The following is a 13670-nucleotide window of genomic DNA, read 5'->3' as shown; positions in this document are numbered from 1 at the left end:
CAGGGTTTTTCTTCCCCTTATCCCGATGAAGCTGGGGTAAGAGTGTCTTGGCTGTGGTAGAGGTGCAGAGCAGGACATCCTTTTGTGGCAGATGCATACTTTCCGAAGGGATACATCTCCAAACCTGAAATAAGGCAATCAAAACAGAAGGTTCACAAACACACTTTGTTTGGAAATTTTGTTCTGATCTGGATGTCTGTCTCTCTTGCAATGGCACCAAGTGCCAGGTTACAGAGTAACTAAATGTGACAATAACCCTATAGGTCAAACAGGTCCTGGTCAGTTCGGGGTGTAGCATACGGGAGTTTAACCTACACTGGGTATATAGTCCTTGTTCCCCTTGTTCTGTTCAGCTTCCACAAGTACCATTCAACCTTTCAGCACGGCAGCTGCCCAGTCTGGAATAGACATATCTCCAGAAGAAACCTGGCCCCAAGTATTAGTCATATCACACCATACCTACCTTTTCCCTGTACCAGGCCTAGTAATCTACCAAATTCTTTATTGCCTTTCTGGTACTTCATTGCTGAATGTAGCAGAAGGCTCATCTGGATTACTTGGTTCCAAATTTCTAGAAATGGTTGCCTGTAACATTCCCTTATGGTTATCGACAGACCACCACCATGAAACTTAAGCTGGGGATGGGTTATAACTTGGAAATGGCAGGTAGAGGAGGAGAAGGAGAAAGGTACAATTTGTCCATTTGGGATGCAGAGTTGTCCAGAAGGAAAAGTGCTTAGCAAGTAACATGAACATACCTATCACAGCTCACATTCATCCTTGTGGCTATTGTATTGAAATCGTCATCCAAATTGTAGACAAATTCGGATACTAGAATTCCACGGTCCTTTTATGAGCGAAACTGCTTCCTCTTGGGGCTAGGAAATCAGTGTTTGCTATGGTCTTCATGAATTCCTTCTCCCACAGCATGACCACTACAGGAGACACTAGTCAGGTTCTTAAACCTCCAGAGTGTGAGACAGACTGAATTAGGACCTTTTGCATAAGGGCCCTTCCTCTAGGTTCATCTAATAGCAAAACATCCCATTTGTGGTTTTGTGTGTTTGCGGGCTCGCACCTGAGAACCTCATTGAGTTTGTCCTTACATTTCCTAAAGGAGTGCCAAGGATAGGCATGCACTATCGTGCCTATCTCCAGTTTTGTCTTTCTTACTATAAAGATGAAAACTGAGATGATTTTTGTCTAAGAGAAGCGAAGTTATTTCAGGTAATTCTACTTGTGGGGCTCAATGTCACATTTCTCAGGATTACCAAAAATAAGCAAAAATGCAGATTCATTCAGTGTGCACTCTTGAATGGCACTATTGTGTCAGAAACTTCCCTGGATACTAGATGCACCGGAAAGAAAAATAGACACAGTGCTGTTAGGAAATTAGAACGTGGGTTCCATGAAGAAAATAATGGGATGGGAAGAGCAAATTAAAATCGGTGAGTCTGGGAGAGCCTTTTAGAAAACGTAGTATTAAGGATGAAAGCTAAACTCTATGTCGTAATTAGTCCTTTAAAAAGTAGGAGGAGCATCGAACTGGCAAGTGGCAGCATCTGTAAACTCAGTACTGTGAGAGGGACCCAAGTATTTCCCTAATTCCTGCCCATAGTACAACTGAGGGGAGAGGAAAATAGGTGCTTTTAGACGTGGGCAAGGACCCAGATTTGTGCTGTCTTTCACGGTCTTAAGCCCTTATTCCAGGCACTTGTGGCCATACAGGTGTGTGCATGTGCATTTGTCTTTAGATTGCTCCATGTGAACAGACCAACTTCTGTCTTCTAGTAAAATACTGGGCACGTAACAGACTATATATATATATATATTTATATAAATGAAATCAGGGTCTAAGGAAAGAGACACTGGCCTTGATGTTTGTCATAGAATGACTAAAAGGGCATGAAGGTGTTCCAGTGAATCATCAGAACTTTGTCTCAAAGGCATTTTATTAGCTCCTACTGGGAAGTCCAAGAGCTTTTGATATGGCTAGAACTGAGCTTCAAATAAAGTCTTTGACTCTTAAAAACATCTCATTATCATTTCTAAGCACTAGAAATGGAGAAGGGCCTAAAATTTAGAGTCAAATACTTCGGGGGCTTTTCAAAAACAATACTGGAAGCTAGCAGACAACACTGTGTAGGCAGCCACCCAATCAAGTAGAGATAAAGTCATTTCAGACATACAGGATTTTAAGCATTTGTCCTTAAGAAACTAATAGAAACTGCTGTGCCAAAGGGAGCGCTAAGAAGGAAGAAAGTCCGCACTCCAGATAACTCAAGGGAAAAGGGCTTTCTTCCAGTTATTGATGAAGATAACAAAATGACAGCCACTGACCAGCTTACAGAACAGTCTTCCCCAAACTGATACAGATGTGAAGCCTGAAGGAGATTTCTCTTCAGGATGAGATTGATAGAAAGCAATGTGAGTATACTGAGAAGGAATTTACATAACGGGTGAAGGGTGTAGAGACAGGCACATAGGAAAGGTGAGTGACCATATATCTCATAGCTCAGCTGTCAATGTGTGTGCAATAATAGGAAACTCTCTGTGTGTGTGTGTGTGTGTGTGTGTGTGTGTGTGTGTGTGTGCAAGAGAGAGAGGAGAGAGAGAATATGGGGTGAGAATGCAGGCATAGATGTGATAGGAACAAAGAGTACTGTGTAAAAAAAATATGAAGCCGTCTTCTTTCTTAGTAGGAAGAAGATATCCATATACAATCGGTAAACATTAACTCCAGACTTCCATAGTAGAACTTCCACAAATAGAAAAGAACTACTTCTGGAATCTACTTAGAAATTAAGTAGTGTCAGGAACTAAAGTCTACTTTGTATATATGACTTAGTTTCCTTTTATATTAGGTTTAATAAGACTCATACTTTGATGAAAGCTTGGTGGTTTATTAGCTATGGCCTATTCTAGAATTTATAGCCAAATTATACTCTCTTTTGAACTCATTCCTAGTTATTCCTTATTTAAAATTGGCTGTTCATTCCTCAGCCTCTACTTGAACTGATATTTTCCTTCCTGTCAGTAATGTTAGAGGGCACACTGAGAGCCCCAACACATAGCACCATGAGGAGACAGGACACCAAGTGTGTCCTGAGAGTGAAGAAAACAGCTTTTCTTTAAGACAAAAGGAAGAAGGACACTGACCAGGGTGATGTGCATCGAGTATGAGGAGTTTGGATGGAGGCCACAGCTGCTTTGCAATCTGACTTTGTAAGGAATCCCAAGGAGCCAGCTTTACTGATTTTGATTTAAAGTGAGTGCGTGTGCACACACCTACCCATACTTGGGTCACTTAAGTGACTGCCTCACCCACAGAGACAGGCTGACTGAGGAAGGAAACGTAAAAGCAGTCTTAAAGGAGATCATTATGCCACAACTCTGTACCCGCAGGGACGAGGACCATGGACGTAGAGTCCTGGAAGCTGATCTGTAATTGGATGTCAGATTCAGAGCATCAAACAAGAATTCATCACTACTCTCATCAGCATCTCTCCACAAATGACCTACAGCAACCACTGAGCTTCATTTCGCGTTGTGTTGACTGGAGAGTCTTCCCTTGTCTGTCCTCCAAGCCACCTTCTTAATTCACTCTGAACCTTCCAGGTTCATATTTTTCCAAACAGAGTAAACCAAAGGAAAACCATGCTCAGTTCCAGGGAAAACAAGTAAGGAAATGGAGAGCAAGAAACAACAGTTAGGATAGTAGTTTATTTCAACCATGACATATGTGTACTTTGAGGACTGGGGAGATGAGCCAAGACTTAGACGTAATTCCAGCTACAATGTGGTAGACAGCAGGGTGCTGTGCCCAGGTGCCTGAAACATTTATTTCCCAATACAAATGTCTAGGATGAAAGAGAAAATAAAAGTATTATTTTATTTTATTTAAAAGTCACCTGGGAAAAGATAGGGGACCCTCTGATCATTCTAAGTTTATTGTAAGTTGAATAATTGCCTGGTTGTGGTCTTTTGGGAGATTCATTGAATTTTTGCTTCTATTTTAAGCAAATGTATAAATCATTCACCTATATAAATCTGGATCAAATCTGGCAACCCCAGCCATGGATGGAGTTCCAGTTGCAGTGAATGGATGTGGAGATCCCTTCCTGTTTTCTCAGTATTACGACATCATATATGTTTGATGATGAATTAGAAACAGAAGTCACAGCCCTGAAGACCTCAGTCATCTCTGATCCATATGATGCCAACAGGGTCCTGGCTTGTCCCAAGTGTTCTCAGATTTTTTTCACATTATTTCTCTTCATGGCTCCGGGATACTTCCTTCCCACTTATGATAACAGAGAAAAGAGAAACCATGTGTCATCCTAGAAAACAGAAACATCTGCAAGCCAGAAATGAAATAGAAAATGAAGCAAATTGTTAGAATTGAGTATGCAAATTATCCTTGCACCTAATGCTTCTCACTGGGGAATCTTTTCCCAAAGTACAGGCAGATTGGAATCATACTGGTGCCTGGCAACTGTGATGGCTGATTGATTGTCAGTTTGACTTTATAGGAAATGAATGGTTAGGCCCCTCTTCAATACCAGATGAATTCAGAGCAATTCAGTCACCAATGAGCACAAAGCACTAGGCCCTCTCTCCCCTAGCTGCCAGCTGGTGCCTTCTTGTCTCAAACGCTGAGAGCTGAAAGTGGCAGACAGCTATGTGACCATGACTGAGCCCACCAAAAGAAAATGAAACGTTCTCAAGCCCCGGAATAGTCATTTGAAAAGGCTTTGCCTTGCAAACCAATAGATCTGGGGGTTTGGGAGGAGTCGCTGCTGGAAGAAAGCAAAGATGATAATTCTCTGGGTACCAGCATATAGGAAAAAGAATTTCTCAAAATCAGGGACTTTTAAAAACCACTGTTTTCTACCAAAATGCCATGCCAGCTCTTCTTGCTGTCTCTTCATTAGTGTTTCACTAGTCTCTTCAAATTGTTACTGCAGAGTGATGGTCTTGCTTGTTGAATCAGGTTCTAAAATCATCTGGGAAGCATGCCTCTGGGCATACCTGTGAGGTTTATCTAGATTAAGTTAACTGAGTTGAACACCCCTACACATACTAAATGCTGGCTGAATAAAAAGGAGGAAGTTTAACCTCCCTATGAAGTGTGGATAGTAACAATGCCAAGGCTTTTAAGTTGAAGACATGGAAACGCTTAACTTAATACCCAGCACACAGCAAGGGGTTGAACTGAGCAATCCTTGCAGTACTGATTCTAAGTTTTCTTTCCGCCCTATTACTGCCAGCAAGTGAAATACTTTAAAGTTGGCCATTTTTAGGGATAAGCTACATTCAGGGGAATAAGGCAGCTGCAGAGCGGAAGTCAGTCCCCTCTGGCCTGAGTGGCCTCTGCCACCTGGAGGGAGATTTCTTCCTGGAAGCGGGAGATTTCTCACTCACTCTCCTCTCCCATACACATCAAACATTTCCCCGCCAAAGAAGTGCTTGCTAGACTGGCGTGGAGCTGACTTTACTTGTTTTTATTGTCCATTGCCACCTCTAAGCGGCCGAAGGGACCAGAGACGCAAATGACAGAGGTCAAGTTCTCTACTTTCTGGCTGTTTGCTCCTGCATTATTTTTTAATCTGGAAAGGGACTACCTAGAGGGAGAGAAGTTGGTTTTATTTCCCCAGAAACCGACCAGGCCGACAAATCAGCAAGCGGGTGACATCTCTCACCTTGATATCCCTGAACCTTCTTCGAATATGAAACTGGCTGTGACCGAGAGTTAGAAAAAGCTGATTCCGGCCGGGCGGTGGTGGCGCACGCCTTTAATCTCAGCACTCGGGAGGCAGAGGCAGGCAGATCTTTGTGAGTTTGAGACCAGCCTGGTCTACAAGAGCTAGTTCCAGGACAGGCTCCAAAGTTACAGAGAAACCCTGTCTCGAAAAACAAAACAAAAAAAGGAAGAAAGAAAAAGCTGATTCCAAGACTAGGCATCAGAATTTTAGCCTGGAGATACTTTGAGCTTCAGGTGGAGGAAGGAGGGTCTAAACAGGAAAGCCGGATCTCTGCAGCCCCATAGAAATACATGATACCTGTTTGGGCGGAAGCTTCACCCCAGCCCCTGTCATCCATAAACACAAAAAGTCTGGAATGTTCAGGTAGAAGTTCCACCCCAAGCCACTTCCTCTGAGAGTTGCCTCAGTCCAGACTCCGCCCCCGAGAAAGCCCGCCAACCAATAACCCCTCCCCAGAGATGCTCAAGACCATTCTCACAGGGTATTTAAACTATCCCCGAGAGAAGAGAGGTCTACCTTTCCCATCTCCTGGGTGTGTGGGGGGAGGGGGGAGGACTGGAAAGCCATCCGGGAGCATTTGTAACCATTAAACCTGGGCTTTTTCTAATTCGGTTTGATTTGGTCTGATTTGGATTATTGCGTCTGGTGGAGAGGTTTATGGGGTGTAGAAACTTCTCTGTGCCCAGCCAGAATGTTGTGTTCCTTTCAAGAAGGAAAATCAAGCACCATTGGCCTACTTCCACCCTTCCAAACTCTCCTTTTTCTCTCTTCACTCTCGGCTCAAACCAGCTCCAGCCGTTTCCTACCTCTCTGTTTCAGCTCTCTATTGGCTCCAAGCCAAAAAAGGGGCGGGGCGAGAGCAGGAGGTGATTGGCTACGGCAGAGAAGCACCACCCTACTCTCTTCCCTCCCGAGCCCCCCCCCCCCCCGACTTAACAGCTGGAATGAGGAGTAGGGAGGGAAACTAGGATTGGCTGAGAGTCAGCAGCAGGGTGTGTCCAGGCTGCACAGCTGAAGCATTTACCTGTCTAGGTAAGTCAGGAGGAGGTCAAAAGAAGAAAACAGTAGGAGTGGCGGCGGAGAGGCAAGCCGTCTCCATCTCTGCCCTTTGGAATAGAAGAGAATTCCTTTCTTCTCTTCAGACCCCAACCGAGAGAAGGTGAGTCAATCACTAACCAGTTCTTGCTTACTCTGAAGTAAGGGAAGGGATCTTAAGGGAAGGCTACAGAGCTGTACTGGGGTGCTGCAAAAGTGGCCCTTCACATCCGTTCTGCGGGTTCCCATCTCTGTTGCTCAAGTCTCTCAGTCAGCCTAAGATTAAGCCAGATGAGTTTTTTTTTTTCCCCCCAGAGTTGAAGTATTTTATGGAGAACCGGGGAACATCTCTTCCATTTACTTATTTAAGTTACATAAGTGTATTGTACAAACAGAAACCAGAGGCAGGCATGCTGGTATGCGCCTGTAATCACAGCTCTCACAAGGCTGAGGCTGGAGGATGGAAAGTATGAAGCCAGGCTGCTGGGCTATACAGCAAGTTCAAGGCCAGCTTATCGTATCTGGCAAAACCTGTCTCAAGGGGGAGGGGGGCAACTTTGTTTAGATTTTGGAAATTTCCGTCTCTGAGCAGCTAAGATCAAGCAGTGATTTTGAAGGAGACTAAGTGGATAATTGAAGCAGAGAGAGTCAAAATGGCGGGGAGGGTCATGCAGGTGAGCCAGGCATCTTAGTTTTCCATTACATTTGTGAAAGGAAACTCTCCTGCGGCTCAGAGTCTATCTTTATTTAAATAAAGGGCGCAGTGTGTGTGTTAGTAGATAATGGCGCGCTCTGTGCGGATATGTAAAGTTTGAACTGAGCTAGACTGTTCGCAATGGGAATTGAGGTTGGGAAATAAATGTTGAGAAAACTCCAACTCGGGCTAGCATTTCATCCTTGGGAAGCCCCCAGATAACCTAACTCAGCTCAAGTTCACTAGCCTAGTCAAACCTCCGGCTTTACCTGCTCATAGACGTAGACCCCGGAAAACAGAAAGTTCTTTGGCCATGCTGGGCCTCACCCACATTTTATTTCATCTCAGTATACCAAGCCTAACCAGATTGCCAAGTGGAGTTTAGGCCAAGGTGATGTGGCAGAGTCAGTCCTTAGAGAGGAGAATCAGGCTCCAACAGAGGTCTTGCTTCGCACTTCTTCAAGCGTCCCAGCTGACAAAATAGTGTGGCAGGTGCACCTGCCTGAGGAGGCGGCTTATAGATTCCAGTCAGAAGAGCACATAAGCTCTCCACCATCATGGCTGGAGCAGGAGCCACATGCAGCTGCCAACTTGACCTCTGGCCTTGTGCAGAGCAGAGGGGATTGAGAAGACATCAGCTCATCGCCCCAGAGCAGAGGGTCTCAGCCTCCCTAACACTGCAGCCCTTCAGTACAGTTCCTCTATGATCTCCCAGCCATAGAACTATTTTCATTGCTGTCCTAACCGTGCTTTTGCTGCCGTTATGAGTCGTAATGTAAATATTTTTTGGAGACAGAGGTTTGCCAAAGGGGTCTCGACTTATAGGATAAGAACCATTGCCCTGGTCCTGAATTGCTGGAGCTTTAAATGCTATTTTCCCCTACCCCATAGAAGCAGCCGACTTCACTCACTGACTGAAGACTAGGTGGCAAATGTCAGCAGTAAGGGCCACCTGGTCACCTGCAATGTCTAACAGGGCCCTTCTGTGCAGATAGTATTTCTGTCAAGCCCCTCCCACAAAGCACTGATAAAAGAGAGAGGAACATCGTAGGGATGGTACAAATTTCAGTCTCCCTGGCACTCTTGTCCCGTCTTCCGGTTTTCTCCAGCCAAGGCTCATGCTGAGTCCAGGAAAGCAGAGCCTTGCTGAAGAGCAGCATTCCTCTGTGACTCTGGGCTGGGTTCCTAGGAGACAGGAGGGTGCGCTCGCGGGAGAGGGTGCTGAGGAGACCTGATTCTGTTCAGGAGGTCTGATTTAGATAGCCCAGAATGGCGCTCAGGCCCTCTCCACACCCACTGCTTCTGATGCCAGGGCTCTGTGGGCCCCATTTATTTACTCTCTTGCAAGGCTTGGCTAGTTTCAAAGAAGAAGTTAATATTTAATGTGTCTTTGGATAGGTGGCCCTGACTATAGGCTGTGCACATTTCTTAGCTTGTTTCCTTTACCCTTAAGTCTCCAAAAAAAAAAGTCAAGGGTGAAAAGATACCAAACTCTCACCTTGACTGCTTTGCTTGTTTCTCGGGTTTCTTATCAGGCTTAGAAATGCTTAGAGTTTCGATTGCTGCCCTGATACAGCCCACAAGTTTCAAGGTTATAAATTTGGTAGGCAGAAACAGAACATCGAGGTGAGGCCAGGCCGGGGATGGAGAGTGGTGGAGAAGAACAGACGGTTTCTGCTCATACCGTCTGAGTCAGAACCCTGGGTGTGGAGACAAGGCTGAGTGTTCGCTCGTCCTGAGATTATGTGGCATCCACCGCATCACCTGCAACCGCACTCAGGGCTGTTTCTTTACTTGGGTTCGTTGTCAGGATAAACAAGTGACCTAGAACTCCAAAGCTGAACCAGACAAGGCACAGGGTTTAAGGGATGACGCGGTGGACTTCGGGTAGCAGAGTAGCCAATGACCCTTACCTGAGTATGCTGACATCTAGTCAGTCTTGAGATGTCGGATGTCAGTGTGAGTCATTCCCACTTCATGTAGGAATCTGGGGAGACCCCCAGTTTTCTCGGCTGTGAAAGGAGGGAAATGCCCCCACATTCTCTTGGAGATCCTATTAGCATATCTGAGATCCGATTAGCACATCGGAGGTCCTATTAGCATATCTGAGAGCACTTTGTAGGGATAGTGTGCAGCCGGTGTGAAGCAGAGCTGTGCTCATGGCACCTCTTCGGTTGCTTCTGGTGTAGAGAGTGCAGTGGACTTCCCTGGGAGGAACCAGACACCAGCAACCCACAGTCCAGCCTGAAGCACGCCCGAGGGACCGAAGGTAGCAATTGTCTCTGAAAGTAAGAGGCCCCACCTCACCCCTTTGGAGAAAATACCGCACTAATCGTAGCGAGCCACCTTAAAGACTTATTACTCATTAATCATGGGAAACTGTAGGCAAAAATAGCCCCTAGAATCCACACCGACTCCTTGAAAATAATGTTTTTTTGTCTTACACAGTGCCTAGTAGGTGCTCACAAATGCTAATCTAAACAAACATTCTCCAAATTCTTCTGAGTCACTTACTCTATGGGAAATAAAATACTATGAAGAGCTTCCAGTGGTGAACTGAAGCCAAGAAGAAGCCTCCATCCAAACAACTCACCCTATAGGCTATTCAGACAGCATTGTTTTTTAAAATTACTTTAGCTCTTTGACAGTTTCATACATGTATATAATCTATTCCGGTTGCTCTCTCCCACACCCTTTCCTCCTACCTCATGATCCTTTCCTCTTCTCGAGCTGCCCCGTTCCCACATTCATGACTTGGGACTTTGTCGTGCAGCCCATTTAGTTTATCCAGGGTCATTCTTGTGACCAACGGTGGGATCACCAGGGAATACACTGAATTCACACTCCCCCTTTCCCTGAATGTTTCCCTAGAAAATAGTTCAGCAGTGAGGGGTAGGGCACCCTGAGTGCCTCCTCCGTCCTTGCTTGGCTGTTGGTGGCCCATTCTCGTGCAGACCCAGTGCAGTCTTCAGAGGTTGTGGAGAAGGCATGAGTACATGGAGATGCCATGCCTAACACACACATGCACACGCACACTGCATTTCTGGCTTTCGGCCTTTCTACCCATGCTTCCACAGTATTCTCTGAGCCTTGGTGGGGACAGTACGAATGTCTTCTTTAGGTCTGAGCACTCAGCTGCCGCCTCCCCTAAGCACTACGTGCAGATGTGTCTCTGCAGAGGACAGCTTTGAGTGGCCTTGCAGAAGGCTGGGAATAGGTTAGTGCATTCTCAGCTCCAACAATCACTAACACTAAATGTATGGCTGAGGTGACTAGACTTAGTCTACGAGTGCCCTTGAGTTTCTGTTTCTTTGGGTTTGGGCTGTCAAGGAGCTAACCTGACCTCGAGGAGCTGACCTCAGGGAGAAATCCTAGAGCTACCCCACCCAGTGTTGATTAGCAGGGGGCTTCTTTGTTGTTCCTTCTCTTCTGGGCCCCTCCTCACCTCCTGAGAGGCTCTGAACCTATGTGTCTGGCTCAGGACCCTACCTTTTCTCTCCCCAGCCTCCTTCTCACCCTTCCATACCCCATTTATGGGTCTCTCCTAAGCAGGGGAGGAGCCTTGTGAGGCCTCGCCTTACCTTTGCCAGAATGACCAGGTTGGAGGACTGATTGACCTAACCGAGCCCAAAGTTGACATTGGTACTGGAACAACTATCAGCAGAGGAATATGTACCCTGGCATCTAAGCCCCAAGTCTCCAGATCTCAGATAAGACATACTGTCCCGGGGCAATTTACCTTCTATTAGAAGACTAGCAGAAATGATTCAAATATGCCTTAGTGTTACAGGCAAAATATGAATTTGAAGCGTATAAAACTTATTGTCATTCTAGCTCTCCCCTAACTGGATATTTTGCCCTTACAACTGAATTTTGTTCGTAATTCTTTTAAATTTTCATTTTCTATAAAGAGAGTTAGTCTTGACCTGCCCTGCTGTGGTGGACTATTTCCCACAGGCAGAAGTGAAAAATCCTTAGGTATTTCGGTAGCAGCAATTGAGATGGTTTTCTGTTTTGTTTTGGTTTTTGCTATTGCTGTTGCCACAATGAACTTGAACTATTTCTCCCATTGAAGCTGGGATTGAGAGGAGCTACACGGGACATTTTTCCTGTCATTTGACATAGTCTAGGGAACTTCGCTGCAAACGCATAAATGGCAGAACACAAGTGTCACGTGGGGGAAATGGGCCTGCCCCCCCACCGCTGCAGGTGCCATGGTCATGTGGCCCAGGGCAGAAAGATGATTTTAGCCTTCTTGACAGAAGTATCTTGTTTATAATATTATTAACAACAGCTGTAGCTGGCATTAGTGGGCATACACTGTTCTATATAGGCTGTTCCGTTTCCCTATTCTCATATTACCTCTGAGAAGCACATTATCAAGGGCCCTGTTCCTGCTCTCAAGCCTATACCCTCTGTTTAAACCGATCCCTTCTTTCCAAAACTCTTGGTTCCTGTGCTTGGGTTTAATTTGGTCTGAGATGGATCCTGTCCAAATTTTATAACAACAATAATAGTTATCCTTTTAATTCACTTGCTGATTATCTGCTACCAACAGAGCTGTATGTGCTAACTGGCCTCCCATTTAATCCTTAAATTAATTATATTTAACAAGTAATTTGCCTAAAATCAAGTAACTAACTTTGACTCAACTGGGATTCAAACTCAGAACCTTATAATGTATGTTGGGTTGCATAATGAAATTACAAATTGGGTCCCTTGCTTCATAGAAGAAAAAAAAAATGGCAGCTAAGAGGAACCAGCAGAACCTCTTTTCTGACTAGCCTGCATCTCTGCTCCCTGAATCCATCCTTCTGCATGCATTTGAACTGTCTTACGTGTCCCTCCACGTAGACTGGTGGTGGAGTTCCGACGTGACTGCTCCATGGCCCCCTTCCAACTCTGTGCTTGCTTGGTATCTTGCTGCCATAAAACCCCGGGGCCTGAGCAGTGCTTTGCGGAAGCCTCTGCTCACAGGTGGCTTTGATTGTTCTCTTTTCAGGCCCGGCTTGGGACATAATCTTCACTTCCATTCACTTCCCCTCTGGGGGCCCCTCTCACCATCCCTGCCTGCGCCTTGCTCCAGGCGATGCCCAAGAAGGAGCTTTGGCCAGCAGGGCCTTGCTCAGAACCTGTGACCCACATCGGCAGCTGTGACCCCATGATGAGCACCACCTCCACCCACTCTGGATCTGTACGTACTCTCTCCCTCTTGCAACCTGGCCTGCTCTGCATACCTGTCCCACCCCGTCCTGCCCTGCCCTGCCCTTCCGCGCCACCCACCATCCCTCCCTGCACCTTCTCCTTCATCTTCTTCCCCAGTGAGTGAATCACTAGATTCTTGCTGCTTCTGAGTCACCTCTGGGTCTATAGAGAACTGGGTGGGAGAGCAAAAGTATCACTACCCAGCCACGCCCATTTTCATTGGCTTAGAGGGATGAGGTGGAGAGGAGGAACAGGCATTTAGGTCACGGTGGACACTGGGTGGCAGATTCCTGTGGCACACGGACTCTTAAATTTTTCTGCAATAAATAACATGGCTTCGGTTTCCCACAAATATCAATGAGAACAACTGGGAGCCTTTATTAAGCCAAACATATCCAGATTCCTTCCTCAGAAGCCATACGACCTTGGGCATCTCACCACTTTCTCTCCGCTTCAGTCTCCTCCTTTTGGGGTTGTTTGTTTGTTTGTGGTTGAGACACTGGCTTGTGGTCTCCCTGTGTGGCCCTGGCTAGCCTGGCATTCACTATTTCAACCAGGCTGGCCTTGAACTCACAGAGAACCACCTGCCTCTGACTCCCCAAGTGCCGGGATTAAAAGTGTGTGCCACCAAACTGAGTCAGTCTCCTCAGTTTTAAAATAGGGAAAGTATCAATACCTAATCATAATGGTTCTTGGAGGGGGTAATAGGATGTCCTCAGTCAATAATGTGTTTGCTGTATGGCTCTTCCTGGGGCGGCTTGACAGAGCACAGGCAGACCAAAGAGATGGCTCCTAATATGGAGAGTTCCTTACAGGAGCATAGGTGACTCTCAGCATGAGTGACGGCTTAAAACCTACATCCCTGTAGCTCTCTGACCAGGTTGCAGATAGTCTCAGAAAGAAAGAATCTCTCTCTCTCTCTCTCTTTCTCTCTCTCTCTCTCTCTCTCTCTCTCTCTCTCTCTCTCTCTC

The 13670-nt window shown here is 45.9% G+C and overlaps 1 protein-coding gene and 1 long non-coding RNA gene across 2 annotated transcripts in view; one reads left to right on the top strand and one right to left on the bottom strand.

Moving 5' to 3' along the window:
• Nucleotides 1-3746: 3746 nt before the first annotated feature.
• Nucleotides 3747-6128, bottom strand: LOC126505079 (uncharacterized). Its single transcript, XR_007592799.1, has 3 exons — nucleotides 5703-6128; nucleotides 4041-4303; nucleotides 3747-3860 (listed from the first exon to the last, which is right to left on the bottom strand). It is a non-coding gene; the product is annotated as an uncharacterized lncRNA (long non-coding RNA).
• Nucleotides 6129-6758: 630 nt separating this feature from the next.
• CUNH1orf116 (chromosome unknown C1orf116 homolog) overlaps nucleotides 6759-13670 on the top strand; it is a 12827-nt gene continuing 5915 nt past the window's right edge. Inside the window, exons 1-2 of the mRNA XM_050147843.1 lie at nucleotides 6759-6924; nucleotides 12497-12688. Coding sequence (XP_050003800.1) covers nucleotides 12584-12688 — 105 coding nt within the window. The 5' untranslated portion in view covers nucleotides 6759-6924; nucleotides 12497-12583. The remainder of the gene's footprint in view (nucleotides 6925-12496; nucleotides 12689-13670) is intronic.

This window comes from Alexandromys fortis, unplaced genomic scaffold, assembly GCF_014885135.2.
Source record: "Alexandromys fortis isolate MF-2015 unplaced genomic scaffold, M_Fortis_MF-2015_v1.1 scaffold_58, whole genome shotgun sequence".
In the NCBI taxonomy this organism is placed as follows: domain Eukaryota; kingdom Metazoa; phylum Chordata; class Mammalia; order Rodentia; family Cricetidae; genus Alexandromys; species Alexandromys fortis.
The sequence above is the reverse complement of the archived record's forward strand: the minus strand, read 5'-3'. Positions and strand labels throughout refer to the sequence as shown.